Genomic DNA, 18,377 nt, shown 5'->3' with positions numbered 1-18,377 from the left:
TAAATATCACATGTAAATCATGTCCCAAAATCATAAGTCTAATTTACTATATTTCACAGTTAGTGGTTACACAACTTTAATTACCCATTGATTTGTTTTAAAACCCTTAACAGTAGATCTATAGTACAAAAAACCCAATCAGACTGTACATTTTTGCAAATTGTTTGTAATATTTAAGGCCACATTATAGAAACTCTTACTGTATAAAATAAGTTGGCAAGTGATTCCAAACTTTTGAACAGTAGTGGATGCTATTAAGTGCAGTACTGGACTTACAAAGGCGTATTTGTGACCTAACAAACCAGAACATTTCCAGGAGTTTTACCTCTGTAAGAATGAACTTTCCAGGCTTGTTTTGATGCTGGCTTATGTACATAACCCAGTTTCAGGACGTTGCCAGAAGATGTACAGGTGCAAATGTGAGAAATTTTACAAATAGATCACAGTAACTCTGTGTGCTTGTGTTTCCTGACAGGTTCTTGCTGTGAATATTTTGGGGAGGTTTCTTCTAAATAATGATAGGAATATCCGGTGAGTTTTTCAGTTTGATTACAGGTCATAAGAAGATGATTCTTAATTGATTCACTTAAAATAAGTAAATAAATAAACATATTTTTTGTGTTGTATTTAAGTAAACATTTCAATTATGTGACTGTATAACACGAATTCAGAACTATAACTGTTACACAAACAGGAAAGAGTATCTTGCAAAAGCTGTTCACTGCAAAATAATATATATTGTTTAATAATCCAATTTGATTATTTTGATGTGATTAAGAATTATTTAGAAAAAAATATATAAATATCACTGGATTAGCTATTTACCAGATAATTGAATATAATAAAACAAATTAAAACAATACTAACAATACACCAAACATTTAATTAGATTTTTACATTTGAAAACAACTTGAGAAAACAAAATGAGTATATACTTTGTTTTACTTTGTTGAATATCATTATTAGTAAATGTTCTCTATTCAGATGTTCTAAAATTGATTCAGTTGAAGCGCCATGTTTAGATCAATGCATTTTTACACCTATACATTCCACCAAATTGGTTCCAAGTCAAAGTTAAAAACACATTCTGGACTTCCATCTGACGTACTTATTTTGCTTTAAATGATCTTATGCCTTAATTGTGTTCATTTTATTAAAACAAATGATTGACCATTCCATTTTATTGCTACCAAAACAATCAGAGGCATTGGAGAAATTAGTTACAGTTGTCACTACCGAATCAGTCACTACTGAAACATTTGGTAATTTTGCAGTAGTGACAATTTTAGGTAAATTTGAACATAACTCAAAAACACTATACAGTACATGACTACACACATGGCTTTGAACAGTTGTACACACATAAAATCATCATATTTTTATTAAAACAAAAAAATGTACTTTTTTGCAGAAAATGTGTGTTTCGATAGTGACAGTTTTTAATGTTACACACTATTTGACTTTAGGACACATTTACTTCAAAACAATGGGATCTAACTGCTCACAATGTGGCCATGAGGGACAGGAATGCAGTCTCACTTCCTGCTCTAAAATGCAGGGGGTGTGGCTAAATAAGGCTCCACCTACGGACTAAAACTCTGTGTTTCAGTAGTGACGTGAAAACATGGGACGTGAAGTTTTTTATTTAGAAGTTTTTTATTTAAAATTTGAAAAGGGATTTAAAAAAAAATCTTTAAAAAATGTAAGAAAATACAAAAATATGTAAATATTAATTTCACGTTTTTAAATTTGGAGATGAGGGTTTGGGACAGCCACCTCCCAGTAGAAAGTCCCCTACAAATGATCATTTTTAATATATTTATAAAAAATTACTATTACTATTACTATTTCAATTAATGCCTTGGGTTAAATTGATCATAACATATTCCTTGTAAATATCTGAGGTCTGTTTTTTAAATATTTTTTTTACTGTGGGGCCGCAGTTCGAAATAAATTCGGTAGAGTGCTCCACATAGCGCTGTAGTCTGTCTGTCTGACTGTCTCTTTGTATCAGTTCATTCAGTTCATCTTATTCAAAGGTTTTATCCTAGGCCACAGCAGGTCTGAACCAGTACAGATCTAAAGGCTTCCTTGTGGGTACAAACAGGCTGGACTTGCTGTTTCTGTTAGCATGTCAAGCTCGAGCCTCAGCCTCTGTTCGTCAGCACCAAGGGATCTGATTACCGTCTGATTTTTATCTGTCCATATGGGTCAGCCAGAGGCGTTGTGCAGGAGCAATCAGGCTTAGCAGGCCTATCTGCTTTCAGCAGCTGATGCCTTTCAGATGCCATTTCAGGATGACTGTTGACCTTGTCGCTCATGCTTTAAAGGAATACTCCAACTTAATCTCCATCTGCCACATCTGTATTCTATGGTTAGTTACTATGGATGCACCTCCCTGTGCTTAAAAAAGAAAAGAAAATGAGTTTATTCTAAACATATTTATAATAGAAGGCAATGGGCAGTTTCTGAATTCTGTCTGTAAACGTTTATGCAAAACTCATCGGTATCTAATATTTTTCATTTTGAGATTGTTGAACGAATATTATAAGATTGTTCAACTTATTTTTAGACATTTTTTATTTGTTTTAAGTAACATTATCTAGAGAAATTGTCATTCTATTGGCAGATAATTTAAGAAAGAAGTTGATATCTAGAAATAAGTTAAATAATCTCATAACATTCTTACAATAATCTCAAAATGAGAAATGTTGGGTTTATACACAAGATTTAAGATGATTTCACCTGCAGTGAACAACTTTTGAAATACATTTTCTCAAGTCTGTCTCTTGAGGGCAAATAAAATAGTGTCGGGTCCAAAAATTTGCATTTAGTGTGCAAGAGATCATCCATTATACGCATGCTTGAATTTATTTATTGTCATCTGAATAAATCACACTAATAAATCACGCTTGGTGTGTAAAGGCCTGACAATTTGATCAAAAAACAAGAAACCACCTTTGTGATAATGCCCTATGGAATTTCTTGTAGTATGTAGTTTGTAGCTAACACTGGTGCACATGAACTTTTTTGGCTGTTCTAGATTAGAAACTGACATTTGAAGTTTGTAAAAGCCATTCCATATTCATAACACACATTAACAACCTTGTACATTGCAGTTTTACAATGACTTTTTCAGTAAAGAGCCCTGGGGTAGAGCAGCCGCCACTTCCAGAAGTAATCAAAATGTGATTAGGAACTGACAGTGGAATCAATCAATCAGGCCTTCAGGGGTCACATAGTGAGACGTATTAAACTAATTAAATAATTCATAATTAAAAATCCAATTCATATCGTTTTCTTCTTCCCAAATAACAGGTCTAATGTCATTCAGTTTTTCTAGCTGAACAACTTTGCAGTTACAAGTTATGTCAGAAATCACAATGCTTGTCTGGCATTTTGACATATTTGTTCAAAGTCTGCCGCTTAGTATACCAGTGTCAAAAGGTCGGTCTGTTCTAAGATTGATCAGTAATCATAACACATGAAGCACTTTTGTCAAGTCTGACTCCTTAACATTTATCCTCTGTCTGTGTAAAGGCCCCAGTCTGACGTGTTAGACCACATTGAGCTGATCGGTGCTTGGACCCCACAGATTGCCTCTTGTGGCTTTATTTATTGTATAAGGCCTTCTGATTAGCTCCTGAACTCCTAAACAATGACTTGCTTGATGAGTCTCTCCTCATGTGTGTCTCAGGTATATATCAATGACATCACTCCAGAAGATCGTTCAGACAGATCACACTGCAGTGCAGCGGCACAGGGGCACCATTGTGGACTGCTTGAAGGACCAGGATGCCTCAGTAAAACGGTACAAACAGAATGAATCCAATCTTTTAGCTTTAAGTAAAAATAATTATATGTTTCTGCACATTTTATTGCACACTTGCTGTTTATTTGAATTTAAAATACAGTATATGGCCAAAGGTATATGGATACCCCTCTTAATTATTGAGTTCAGGTATTTCAGCCACACCCATTGCTAACAGGTGTATAAAATCAAGCATACAGCCATGCAGTCTCCATAGACAGTTACTGGCAGCAGAATGGGTGATACTGAAGAGCTCAGTGACTTTTTAAAGGTGGCACTTTCATAGCATACCACCTTTGCCACAAGTCAGTTTGTAAAATTTCTGCCCTGCTAGAGCTGGCCAAGTTAACACTAAGCACTATTACTGTAAAATTGAAGCGTCTAGAAGCAACAACAGCTCAACCACGAAGTGATAGACCACACAAACTCACAGAGTGGGGCTGCCGAGTGTAGCTAAAGCTGAAGTGCCTGTCCTCTGTTGCATCACTCACTATAAAGTTCCAAACTGCTTCTTGAAGCAACATCAGCGCAGGAGCTGTGCATCTGGAGCTTCATGAAATGAGTTTCCATGACAGCAACAAGCCTAAGATCACCATGCGCAATGCCAGTCGTTGGCTGGAGTGGTGTAAAGCACAAATGAACTCCACATGAATGCCCATGGTTTTGGAATGGGATGTCCAACTATTTACATACTGAGTGTAAAATATTGGGAAAAATAAAAAGAAAATAAACACTAAAATTTGTAGACAAATGCCATATTCAAGTGTGTTCCTTGTAGAGGATGTGTTAACTTATTTTCGCTCAACAAAACATGTAAAATAAGTGTGTGTGTGTGTGTGTGTGTATATATATATATATATATATATATATATGCAAATTTGTTGGGGTTTGAATTCAAAACAGGTTGCTTTTTAGCTTAGTTTTCATACGTATGACCTGTATGGGTTGGGGAGTGGACAGTACGTCTTGAAATTTTTCTGTACGACATTGGAATTCCAAAATGAAATTTTGTCTGTACTTTTGTGTATTGTTTATAGATAGTAGCATGTTATACAATGTCAGTAAGCACATAAGCAAATGTGTTTGAGATTTCTTAACAACTTAACACAGCTTGAGCCGAGTGTGTGGTAATTTAGACATGCAGTTTACACAATGCTATTCGGTGGCTTCTGTTACTTGTTAGCTACATTAGCCTCATAGCTCCAGTGCAAACTAAAGAAGCAAAGGTGTTTAGTTCACTAAATGTCTTGGCTAATCAACTATATTTGGGTATAACTGGTAAATTAATGAAATGAAAATGTCATTTTTGGCTTTAAGGTTGTTTGAATTCTTTTTAAAGCATTTCAAAAGTTTAACTTTTGTCCTTGTTTTCTCCTCTAGTCGTGCACTAGAGCTGTCGTTGGCTTTAGTCTCCGCTGCAAATATCCGCTCTATGATGAAGGAGCTCCTTCGATTCCTCTCTAGCTGTCCCCCAGAGCTTAGATCCCACACAACGTCTGGCATCTTCAATGCTGCTGAAAGGTATTCTTTAGTGCACCTTCAGATTTTGATGAGCTTGTTCAGTTTGTCCATACTTACTTTCCACTGTATGCTTCACACATCTAAACTTGCCTGTATCCAGCTTAAAGGGGAACTGCACTGATTACAAACATTTTCTGAGTAATTCAGCTCTTGAGTGGTATGATGTGAAATGGTTCCTTATACAAAAACTTACAGACTCAGATTTCTTTACAGTGGTGCTGATAGGAACCAGGGGTTGCAAAGTCTACAGTGCAAATGCAGCCATTTTATTTACTATCTGAAGCCACCAGTGAACCTACATGTTTCGTCTGAATTTTTACATGTAATGTTGATGATATTAAAATAGTGTTAAAGCTGAAAACCCACATTTATCTTGGGGGCTATTTAGCCTTACAACACCCTACATGTACCTTTAAATGGGTTTTAATAAAAACATTCCACTGATTCCTCTGAATGAAGTCATTAAATGACCAAAATATGAATTTTGCTACACGCATTCTTGTAAATGTGGTGTCACCCCAACTGCAAATACTAACAAAACCTCAATGATTCTAAATATATATGACTTGATGATCATTAATCAAAGCCAGATTCAAAATCAGTTCTAACTCCATAATTCAAATGGGATGAAAAGCTAGAATCTCAGGTTCTCTGACTATGTTTGTTTCAGAGATGTTGGCATAGCCAGAGCAACATAAACTACCCATGTTTTTCTTTGGCTTTTTAAAGATTTCATTTTTTTTTTCTTTGGCGAAACTTCAAGCGGGTTTTGAATCTGTGTAAATTATTAAATTACAGACTTCTGATGGCCTGCAGGTCAGTGTCTGTATTTGTACTTATATATTGACCACTCTGTTTAAAACACAGCGCTGTCACGTGATTAGAAAATTAGGCACGCTCTATATTTTGTGCAGTGTGCTCACAGTATTCTTCTGGACTGGGCTACACCACTTTTGCATAAGTTTGTACTTAAAGTTGGGTGTAAACTCTTTACTACGTCCTTAGTTTCAAACTATCCTTTTACTTTTATTTGCACCACAAATCCATACTTGCACCATGCGTGCATCGCTTTAACATGACGATAACATGTTCAGAATCAGTCAGTAAACCTGCTGCCATGGAAACATGATGGCAGCCTGTTTGGACTTTTCCCATGGAAAAATATCCAGCATAGAAGAAGAGCTGAAGTTGTATGTGTTTAACTTCATGCTTGGAGTTAAATCCAGGGAGGTGATTAGAGCTGTAAGTAAATCGCAGCGTATAGCCTTTTCGAGTTTTTAGCTTAGTTAACCAAAAAAGTCATGTTTTTGGTCTTTTTTTTGTGCTTTCTATGTGGTTTCTGATGGTTTCCCCAAAACTGCCTTAAAACTAGTGTGTGGTGCAGCCTGTTCTGTTTTAGTAATGCATAAACCTGAACTAGTAAATACTTACTTTACAACTAGCCTGTGTTTGAACTTATGCACAGCTGATGCAACTGGCCACTAGAGGTGTATGATATAAATCTGTAATGGGTTTTATTGCCCCCTACTGGGCTGCCGTTGTCATGCAAGTATTTTTGAGTCGTTTTGAGTCATGAAAAGGGAAAAAAAAACTACGTTCTTAAAAAATCTGGATAAGTGTGGACAAGGCCTCAGGCATCAGGCAATGTATTGTAACTATTTTGTGTAAAAAAAAAAACTCTGTAATTTAGTTTTTAGAGCCATTAAACGTTTTGGACATCTGGTAGGGCTGTACCAGAAATCGTATTTTTATCGTTATCACGATATGAGTTTCCGCGTTGAACACATCATAAAAGCGGCGATGACCAGACAGATTAATTTACTTCATACACGCAGCACCATAGAGACGTCTTTACATCACCAGCACAAACTTTTAGAAACCTAATGAGTGCTTCTCTGTACTGCAACCCTGCTGTCCTGCTTGTGAGCCTGTAAAAACACATCAAATATTAGGATTGATCTCACACTCAGTCTTGTTTTAAGTATACAAGGCAGCAATTTCTACTGTAACAACAAACGTATTTGATAATTAAGCAAAAATAGATAAATAAACAAACGCATGTATTCGTTCTTGTGTGCCTAATAAATATGAGTACTTGTTTTTGTAGTCTTCATAGAATAAGCTGTGGAGGTAATGCTGACTGTCTCTCTGCCTCTCAGTGCACCAAAAAATGTGCTTGCAGTTCTGATGTAAGGAGCTGTTAGTATTTAATTTCTGATTTTGCACATTAATGAATTTGTAATTCTATACTGTAAGATTTCTGTTTACACATCTAAAAAAGTCTGTACTTGCGTCACATCCTGTCAGAGGTACACAAGTTAATAATAATCTCTGTTCATATCGTCGTTATCGAACATTGTGTTTTGTCTCAATATTGTACAGCCCTAACATCTTATTCTTACTAATCATGCTGGGAATAATTCTGACTCAGTAAGTTTCTCTAGAATGCAGCATTTCACACAGAATACACTGAATGAATTAGTTAATGTATAATATAATTATGCAGAAAGTTTGAAATTCCCCTTTAAGGTGCTTAGTGAATGCATGTGTTCAGCATGGTGGCCTGAGCCCATCAGAGGCAGACCTCCTTTCTCTGTGTCTCTGTCAGGTATGCTCCCTCTCAGCGCTGGCACATTGACACCATCCTGCATGTCCTCATCACGGTAAATACCCTCACAGTACAGCTCCACGAGCAGACACATGCATACTTTATACTCAGACACTGGGTCCCGTTTCAGTTTTACATGCCCTCGTCCACTTCGACTCGTGTGTGCAGGCTCGAGGGGGTTACTTTAAAAATGTATTCTGGTACAGATTACTGATTTACTGTGGAAGCAAATATTATTTTAACATAATCCAAATGATTACAGTATTAAATTGATGTAATCTGAACTTCTTTTTGTTACTTTCAGTCGTTTTAAAGTCTTAAAGACAAAAGACAATCAAATGATAAATATTATAGGTGACTTAATTGTTTGTCAAATCAAAAGGTCAGTCTGGTAGACTCTTCTTTTGAGACTCCTCACCAACAATAGTTATAAATAGTGGTCATTCTAAAAAAACTCTGACTGACCATCATTGTACACGGCCCCTCAGCTCTCAGCAGTTTGGTAGTCCACAGAAATCAGCGCGTACTCTGAGTTCGAAAGGAACTAATTTCACACGAAAATGAAATAGGAGATACTTGTTGTAGTTCACACTAACATTTTTCAAGCGTCATTCGAAAAACTCATATGTCACTTGTAGTTGAGGTTAATGCCAGCTCACTTCAGCACATTAGCAAGTTTGATTTATACTGTAAAATTTTACACAGCAACAGACGAGACCAGAGAGCTTACAATGATGAGCTAAAACATAATGGCCACTCACAGATTAAGTGAAATTTTTCAATGATGGTTACAAGTGGAATATGTCGCAACATACAGTGCATCGTATCCTGCTGTGTTTGGGGCTGCATACCACACAGTCCAGTCAGAGTGCCCATGCTAACCCCTGTCCACTTTCAAAAGCACCTACAATAGGCTTGCCAGAACTGAACCTTGGGGTGTGTGCAGTTTTAAAAGGGTGGCTGGGGTGACCAGTGCCTTCCCTAAAGTCTGACTGGCCACCCCAAAAATTTTTGCCACGTCATTTCCTTCCACCTCACTATGGGGCGGCTGTTTGTGCCTTTAAGCCCCCAACTCCATCCCCCGGGTCCCACATTAGCATTGTGAGTATCTACCATTAATGTTTCGCTATCGTTGGAACAACTCTCCAATCTCTTTTCCTTCCATCAACCCCCCCACCCCCACCGGTTCTCATTAACATTGCAAGAACATATGTAAACTTTGCCATCCTGTCAAAACTGCCTGGTAAGAAAGTCACCTGGTCCAGTGAGTCCTGTTTTCTTTAACATCACATGGCAGGAATATGATGCTCTGGGCAATGTTCTGCTGGAAAACCCTGGACATGAGCATCCATGTCACAGACATGGACGTCAGTTTGGCATGGGCCACCTACCTATGCATCATTGGACCGTGGACCAAGTACAGCCCTTCATGGCAGTGGTATTTCCCAAAGGCAGTGGCCTCTTTCAGCAGGATAATAGGCCCTGCCACGCTGCACATGTTGTTTGGGAATGGTTTGAGGAAGGTGATGAAGAGTTCAAGGTGTTGCGCTGCCCTAGAAGAAGAAGACCTATCCGTACCATCACAGTCTCTATCTCTTGCTACCAAGATAAATGATCTGCTAAGATCTGCTAGGATCTGCTTTGTCTTGGTGCCAGGGAGGTGGTCATAATGTTGGCTCACTGATCGGCTCCAGATCCGCTTGCTGCTGTAGAATCTGGAAAACCAGGGTAAATGCCTGATTCAAATATCAAAACTCTGCAGATCTTAATCCTGTCTATGAAAGTAAAGCACTTTCTTTCGCAATTTCTATAGATCCTGCTAGAAATATTCCTTTTTTTTTGGGGGGTAAAACTTTATCTGGATAGTCCACTTTAGATGCTTTGTAAATACTTAATTTACTTTCGAGTTACATTCGACTAAATATCTACTAAATTGACCAAAATTTTTTTTTTAAACTCTAAACCTGGCTCTAATCCTAACCCAAACCTTAACCTCCACCCAAAACCTAAACCCAACCCTCACCCTGGTCCAAATCCTAATCCTAACCCCACCACTGTTCAGAATCAAGAGTTTCAACAGATAGTTTATTAACAATTTGACTCTCTGTAGATAATCTATAGGGGGCTATAGTGGACTATTCAAATAAATTGGGACTCTTCTTTCTTGTAATTGTAACAGAATATAATTACCTTTTTATATCCGGTTTACATAACGCTGTACACGTATTCCGTTACTACCCAACCTGGAACTGCGTCACACCTAGGTTACGCAAATGGCCACTCGCAGCATAAGAGAGCAAAAGTGTGGCTGTAAACTTTGGCGTAGTGTGTCTTTATTTTGTTGTTGTCAGGCTCATGTAGCCTTTAGCATGCTAACTAGCAAGCTAGCAGAGGAAACTGATGACATACAGAACTAAGCTGCTACCAGGGCCCTACGAATCGAATTTTCCGGATGCACAAAGAAAAAGCAATTTTTAATGGAAAATGTGAACTCTGCACTATAGTAACATATTTGATAAAAAAAAGATCAGTCTATATAGTCATAATAAAGCCACCCACAAAGGGTTAGGGATTTAAAACACGTTTTTTTAGTACAAGGGGGTCTTTGAGATGGCGCTGGGGATTTCTCTGAGGGGATCTAGCGAAGCCAAGTGGACGAGGGCATGTTAAAACTGGTAACGAAACATACGACTGACTGGTTAAACTGCTATTGTCATACCTTCTTCCTCAGGCAGGGGGCGATGTGAGAGATGAGACCGTGCCGAACCTGATTCAGCTCATCAGTGTGGCATCTGAACTGCACTGCTACACAGTTCATAAACTCTACAGAGCGCTGATCTCCGACATCTCACAGGTAAGAAGGGAATGTGTGTCTGTGTGGTTCTAGTGGCCATGTAGAGGATCCAGCGAAAGACGGGCTTCAAGGCTTTGGGAACTGCATACTTACAAAGTGCCCCTACAGTATGTGGTAGGTGTACCAGATAAAATTAGTACAGTCGTATGCAAAAGTTTAGGTCAAAGTATTTTTTTTGTGAAAACAAGTGAAAACAAGTCCAGATACCACACTTCTGCACATTTTGATGCATAGATACTGTTCGTTTGCATAAATTTGCAGTTGAATATATTGGGAAAAATGAATAAAACATAAAATGTGGCCTGTGCAAAAGTTATGTTTTGTGTTTTATTCCTTACTGAGGAAAGGAAATGGGCAAAAAAAGAAAGAAGAAAATTTACAAATCAAAAATAATAATTTACAAATCAAGAATAATGAACTAAATATTAATAAAATATACTATGTTTAGTTTTTTAGGCTTCTGTGTAGTTTCTGTTAAATGTGTGTGGCCCGTTTTCTTTTTCTGACACTGAAAAATGAATAATTTGGCTGTTCTGACTGGAAATTAAATAAATAAAGAGTGGTCTCTGACTTCTGCACAGTACTAGAGGTGTTTATGAGTGTGTGATATTCTGTGTTTGTGTTCCTGCAGCAATCTCTGGTTCAGGTAGCCTGTTGGTGTATAGGGGAGTACGGTGACCTACTGCTGAAAGGAGACTGTGATGAGATTGAGCCCATGCAGGTAGAGAAAATACCAAGTATAATGTTTCCCCAATGTAGTTGGTCAGTTCCAACCTGCTAGCTAGGTCTCCCCCCATCACATGCTGCTATCCAGCTGGGAGAGTGACGGCTAGCATGTGCTCTGGGTTACATGGAGTAAACTACTGTATTGTTTAAACGGCTGGTAACACAACGTCATTGGACAGCTCAGCACGTTTGGAGGAGAATGCTGTGTGCTAATTCTGTTACATCAGCTAACAGATGTCTGTGTTGGCTCGCATCATGCTGAGTGATGGGGCGACGGAGGGCCATCTTACCCCTCGAGAGAGAGAGAGAGGCCAATTATGTTGTCTTGAATTCCCAGCCATGGATGACTGTGATATCTCCAGATGAGAGGACTAACTCTGGTGGTTGCACCACTTGGGAGCCCCAAATTTGATGTGGATTATTGATAAACTAATCACTTACTCATTTATCACAACATTTGCCCCTAATTCTCCTGGTAGCCAATTTGAGAGGCTACACACAGCAAGTCTTTTCAGATTTGTGTTGCTTTTTTTTTTACCTGCAAACGTACACAAAGCAAAGATAATATATAAACACAAATCTCTCACAGTACTGGCATTGTACTTAAAACAGTCCCTGCTTTCTGCATCAAATTTGATGTTTCACACATCCTCCTCCTGGGTATAAAAGAAAGGTTTATCTTAAAGATTTATCCAGATGTGCTGAGATCATGTTTAAATTGATTTTACTGCAAAGAATTTTAGCTCTTAATCTTATTGTTAAAAAAAATGTTGAAATTTGATTTCAACATCAAGGAAAACGGGGAATAAAAGATAAAATGGCTTGGACTGCCACAGTGATTAGAATTTAAGCATGTCAATTTAATTTGATTGTGTCGGAAAAAATACTACCTTATACCTTATGTCAGTATAAATTGTTACTGCAATTATAATGAATTGGAAAAAGGCTTGAATTCTCATCAATGAGTTAAAGCATCTTTACCAAACAAATTACTGTTATTTGCAGCATTTCTTTTAAAATGTGTAGCTTTGTTTCTGAGAAATGAAATTTTCTTTGTTTCTTTGTTTTCATTTCTTTAGCATTGGACTTTACCATGTATAACCTCATATGCATGTGGAATTTGATTGGCTCTTGCCTCGGACACAGATGACAATACTGTAGCGTTAAAAAGACACTGGTGTGCCAATCATCACCACAGTACTTTATGAGTAGCTCGTATTTGCCGTGACCCACGGTTTGTGTGGCATAGCACTGTTATCACAGTTTTATTAATCTGGCTCATTGTGTTGTTTTACAGGTCTTTAACACATCTGGCCTATTTTGTGTTTTCATTTTGTCACTAGGTAACAGAAGATGATGTCCTAGATGTTTTGGAAACAGTCTTGCAGTCCCACATGTCGTCCCCTACATCCAGAGGGTTCGCTCTGACTGCTATTATGAAGCTGAGTACCCGCATCACAAACAATATTGAGTAAGAGCTCAGTTTACAATATGATAGAACACTATAAACAAGTTACGCATCATCACCAAAGCAACATCTGAGGGTGGTGAAGGGGCAGTAAAGTACAAACCTGATTAACGCTTGTGTCCCTCTCCCTTTCTCAAAAAGTCGAATCAGGAGTGTAGTCAGCATCTACGGCAGCTGCATTGATGTGGAACTCCAACAAAGGGCAGTAGAGTACAACGCTCTCTTCAAGAAATATGACCACATGAGGTACCTCATCATGTCTCATCATACTATCAGTACTAGAGTTTGTTTATAATTGCATCATATTTCACAAAGGTTGGCCAAAAATGTAGTTTCCCCTTAAAATGTAGTCAGAGACATGTTTAGTCCCCAGAATTTGCTTATTTAGTTTTGTACTAGAGCTTTGAGGATGCTCAAGAGTTATTAGCCACCAATTAGCAATGTGCAAAGTACAGCGTTTGAATTACACTCTGTTGTTCAAGGGTGGTCTCTTCAAGATGTGCCCATATTTTGTCTGTTCTAATGTACAAACATGCATACACACAGTCTCATTTTGTGGTGATCTGCGTGGTAACTAGTATTTTACGTTTACTGTACGATTAGTGCAGTTTTAGCATTACATATATCAGAGGTGGGGAACTCCAGTCCTGGAGGGCTGGATTCCTGCACAGTTTGGTGATTTACCTGCTTAGGCACACCTGATTGAACCCATTAGCTAATTGCCAGGTGTTGTTGGTTTGGAAATCACCTGTGCTGAACTCCAGCCCTCAGTTCCCCACCTTGAACTATCGTAGCTGAAATATTGTAAGCATGTTATTATATAGTAGCTGTCGTAGCTATTATATAATAATGTTTTTGTGGTCAGTGTCGGTGTCAACCGATTCAAAGTTGGTTCTTAAGAAGAAATTTCTTCTTAAAGCCCATTTACGCAGTTTTTATGAAGATTATGACATTCACCAATGTTTTCTTATTTGGGATTTGTTCTTAAGTAAGAACAGAACCTGCACACACTCAAGAGCACAAAGGTGTGAACAGTTCTGCGGTTTAAGAACACGTCATTAATCTGACATAGACTTTATTTTAGGACCTTTCTCAAGAACAAATTTAGGAATAAACTTGGGAAGATATTGGTGAATGAGGGCTATTGGCCTCCGTCCAGCTGGCTAACTTTGCTAACTCACATCTCGGAAAGAACCTCAAATTCTAGCTTCTAGCAGTCCTCTCACTAAACATGAAAACATGCAGGTTTTGCTTTTTGGGAAATATCCAAGCTAAAATTGATTTCACCACTGAATTTGAGTATCTGGCTTCTTGCCTACTTGGCAGTTGTCTCACAATGGAATACACAGCTCGGGGCAACCTGTTAAACTTCTGGTGCTGAACTACGCCAAAATCCACTGCTAACAAGAGTCACCCACCCCCAAATTTCTGTAGTCCATGTTCTGTTAACGCCATGAAATACAGTGACAGCGCAAGCCAAACAAGCTAGCTAGCAAATGGCCATCCAAGCTAACAACGTTTTTTCTCTTGCAAGAGGTAATGTTTATTTGTTCTCCGCATAACATGTTTAACTGGAGTTTTGGTAATTCTTTTCAGCCATGCTAACTTACATTACATCTACTGGCTCACAACAGATTTGTTATTGTTGTTATTGTTATTTATCGGTCAGTGTTGACGAGCGCACCATCACCCCCTACTTTGAGCTCCACTTGCACAAAACTTTGGATTGGTTTAAAAAATTTCCTGCTCAATTTGCTCCCATCCTAATAAGTCTACGTTCCCACCCACATTTAGCTCAAAATTTCTCATTTTCAATCACATCTGGCTCCGCGAGACGGCAGTGGTCATGCAGAAGGGCAGAGGGCATGCAGCTAGGGAGATCTAAGACAGTTATTTAAAAAAAAACAGCCTGAAGTCAATCAAAAAGTGGTGGGGCGTCGCCCCAGTAGTTTGAAAAAAAGGTATTTTAAATACCTATACGCCCCTGTTGCTCTGGCAGCTATGGGTAATGGGTAACTATAATCTTTCATTACTTGTTAGATTAGTCTTGTAGCTACAGTGCAAAGTTAAGGAAACAAACTTTGGACAACAAACATATCTTGGTTGATCAACCATGTTTAAAGGGAAAATGGCCAAACTATCACTTTAGGTCTGTCAGTATCAATACTTATGGAGGCTTCTAGGTGTGTCTGTAAGATTTTAATAGTTGAATGCTCGTATTCAGTGATGTAACTGCATGTGAATCAGTAACTAAATCATCTGGACAGGGCAGCCGTGTTGGAGAGGATGCCCATAATGGATAAGAATTCGCCTGGTCACACTAACGGAGATCCGAGTGGAGAGATCACTAAAGATTTGAACCAGTCTAAACCGATCCAAGGAGTACTGATCCAAGAGCCTGCAAGCCAGGTGATCAAAATAGACAGACTCATATGCTGCTACTGTTGGTGGGCTACCATGTTCAACTGGATTTTCACCCCTCTTGTTTTTAGGTGTGTGATCTTTTGGACTTGCTGGGTGAAACTAAGACGTCTCCCCAGGCCAACCAGAATCAAGTCAAAACCACACCCAACTCGACCAGTTCAAGTGTACAAGAAAACTTGCTGGATCTGCTGGGAGGACTGGAGCCCTCACCTGGTATCGGAAATATGCTTTTTTACTTAAACTTTTCACTGGAGCTTTGAGGCCAATGTAGCTAACAAGTAATAGAAACATACAGTGGAAACAAGTATTCAGAACTTTTGTTTTTGTCAGGTAGTACAGTTCCATTAAATATACACACTTCAAATGAACACACAAATGGTAAAAGGGGGCTAACAAAGTATGCAGAGAAACAGATGGACTACAGTCTGTAACTGTAGAACTACAAAGTGCACCTATATGGTGAGTGGAGCTGATAAAATGGACAATGAGCGTAGAAACAAGGAGGTACTTAATGAAGTGGCCAGTTGGTATATATATAAAGGTTACATACAAATAAATGGGTATATATATCATATATTATATATTATGCTGCAAAAAAATTCTCATGCAGATTGCATCAGGTGTCACCATAAAAGATGTTGCCATTGGTTGGGAAGAATTTATGCAACAAGTAGTACTCATGGTGAAGATTAAGGAGTGTCCTAAAGTTCTCAGGGACAAAATTATTAAACAACACTGGAATAGAAAGAGCTCCAGAGCCATAGCAAAGACCTAGAACATACCTGTCAGTGCAGTTGGTTTAATTATATGCAAGTGTAAAGTTCACAGAACCACAGCTAAACATCCCTGGACAGATGTGCCATGCAAGTTTTCTCAACACTCTCCAACTAATGATAAGGAAGGCAAGAGGGAAGCCAGCAGCCTCTCAAAAAGGGTTGCAGGATGAGCTAAAATAACAGGAACAACAATTAACCAGGGAACAAAAACTAGCTAAAAAAGATGTGCATCTAAAATTTGCACACAGGCACTTAGACAATTCAGAGCTGCTTTGGTCGTTATGTTTGGAGAAAGAAGGGTTGTGCGTATGATCAGGACCCACAGTGAAGTACGATGGTGGGAGCATCATGATTTGGGGGTGCTTCTCTGTTTTTGATTTGACAGCGATGATACCTCGTCAAATAAAAAAAAAAATGGGTTTCTTGTTTGCATGAGAAATGAGACTCCTTTGGTCTCTCTGAGACATTTAAAAGGCTTTGTTTTGTGCTGATAGATTTCAAATGAATGTAACATGGAGATTTGCTTAAAATAATATAATAGAATTTTATTTCGATTTAGAAGAGGACATTCAATGACATAATCGCTAATCAGATAAAAATGTAATTCAAAAAAATAAAATAATATGATGAAAATAAATTGTCATATTTAAAATATTAAAAATTATAAAAAATAATGAGGTAGAAACTAATCTCAGCAAAACCCAATACCATCTTGCAGAATAGACATTTTTAAGGGTGGATTTTAATAGTGTAACAGTGTGTTTTTGTTGATATATGTTTATACCTGTGTGTTTTTAGCTCCCAGTGTGACCGTATATGAGAAGGGAGGATTGAGTCTGAAACTTCAGTGCGACAAACAGACAGAAACGGGCGTCACGGTCACCTTCACCGCCTCCAACTCCACTCAGAGTGACATCATCAGCTTCACTCTACAAGCAGCAGTACCTAAAGTGAGAAGATTTTTATCAATACCTTAGACATTGTATTAAAGGAAAATTCCATTGATTAAAAACATTTTAATAGATCAGATAGAACCTTATGATTCTATGCCCATGTTATGTTAAACTCAGCAGAAAGAATAGAAATTGGGGGTATTCAAACTTTATGACTGTATTTCAGCTGCCTCAGTAGTGGCAATTCTATCCGGGCAAACTAGGCTAGCTACCTACGCGCTAGAATGCAGATGCAACATTACAGCAGGAAAAAAAAACAAAAGCAATAACCTGGCTTAAGGCTGAGAGTGCAATGAGTGCGTTTACATGCACTCAATAATCCGATCTTAATCGGATTTCTGCAGTTATCTGATTAGTCAAATGGTCATGTAAACAGCACACTCTGATTTCTTAGAACGGAGTAAGGTCTAGAAATCCAATTAAGAAATCTGCTAGAGAGCTGGATTTTAGCTCAGTAATCAGATTTCTCAGCGCATGTAAACTCTTACTCGGATTTCTTTCGGATTTCTCAGTCTGCGCATGTGTGAAAACAGACGCCGGCACCGGAAATAAGCAAGCAGCGCTGCCGCGAGAAGCAGCAAAACACTTTTGGAGTGACTCTGAAACCAAAAACATGCTTGACGAAATTAGGGATTTAAATATTCCTCATCTTCTAGATGATGTATGTTCATATTTTTAAATAAACTGGCGCAATGTTCAAAAAAACGCGGCTTGAAGTTTGAATTTTACGTTACGTTTACATCACGTCTTCTTCTGTGAGTTTATTGGCTGGTTGCAAAGCAGAAATCCGATTACTGCCTGATTCATGTAGACCTGGAGTTTTCCTATTATCTGATTACTCAAGTGCATAGAAACGTGTTGATCGGATTACTGACAAAATCTGATTTTCTGCAGTTATCGGATTATTAAGTGCATGTAAACACAATAATAGTTAATAATAGTTATTTTCGTGCAGATTGCATTAGAAATTACTTACTTTTGATTACATTTCAGGACTGGAGCGGAGCTCTATTTGAACCCCTGCTTGTGAAACTTCAACCAGGGGGTTATCAGGATAATGACATATCTCTTCACTGCTTTCTTCTGTAGAGCATTCAGCTTCAGATGAAGGCTCCAAGCGGTGATGTGATTCCAGCACAAGGCCGCGGTACCGTTACCCAGACCGTCTTACTCAACAACCCCAACAAGGTCAGCCGTTACTCAGTCTGCCATCATTTCTGTGGGTTTTCTACACAA

The 18,377-nt window shown here is 38.2% G+C and overlaps 1 protein-coding gene across 1 annotated transcript in view; it reads left to right on the top strand.

Annotated features, from left to right (window-relative positions):
* The window catches only part of ap1g2 (adaptor related protein complex 1 subunit gamma 2), a 37,698-nt gene that overhangs the window by 18,802 nt on the left and 519 nt on the right, over nucleotides 1-18,377 (top strand). Inside the window, exons 10-21 of the mRNA XM_036596494.1 lie at nucleotides 476-531; nucleotides 3,698-3,811; nucleotides 5,192-5,332; nucleotides 7,941-7,995; nucleotides 10,672-10,794; nucleotides 11,426-11,515; nucleotides 12,864-12,991; nucleotides 13,130-13,234; nucleotides 15,256-15,397; nucleotides 15,481-15,625; nucleotides 16,987-17,138; nucleotides 18,231-18,329. Of these exons, the coding sequence (XP_036452387.1) occupies nucleotides 476-531; nucleotides 3,698-3,811; nucleotides 5,192-5,332; nucleotides 7,941-7,995; nucleotides 10,672-10,794; nucleotides 11,426-11,515; nucleotides 12,864-12,991; nucleotides 13,130-13,234; nucleotides 15,256-15,397; nucleotides 15,481-15,625; nucleotides 16,987-17,138; nucleotides 18,231-18,329 (1,350 nt within the window). The remainder of the gene's footprint in view (nucleotides 1-475; nucleotides 532-3,697; nucleotides 3,812-5,191; nucleotides 5,333-7,940; nucleotides 7,996-10,671; nucleotides 10,795-11,425; nucleotides 11,516-12,863; nucleotides 12,992-13,129; nucleotides 13,235-15,255; nucleotides 15,398-15,480; nucleotides 15,626-16,986; nucleotides 17,139-18,230; nucleotides 18,330-18,377) is intronic.

The sequence above is a fragment of the Colossoma macropomum genome, unplaced genomic scaffold, assembly GCF_904425465.1.
Source record: "Colossoma macropomum unplaced genomic scaffold, Colossoma_macropomum, whole genome shotgun sequence".
NCBI classification, from domain to species: Eukaryota; Metazoa; Chordata; class Actinopteri; order Characiformes; family Serrasalmidae; genus Colossoma; species Colossoma macropomum.
This window is presented reverse-complemented; position numbering and strand designations above follow the sequence as displayed.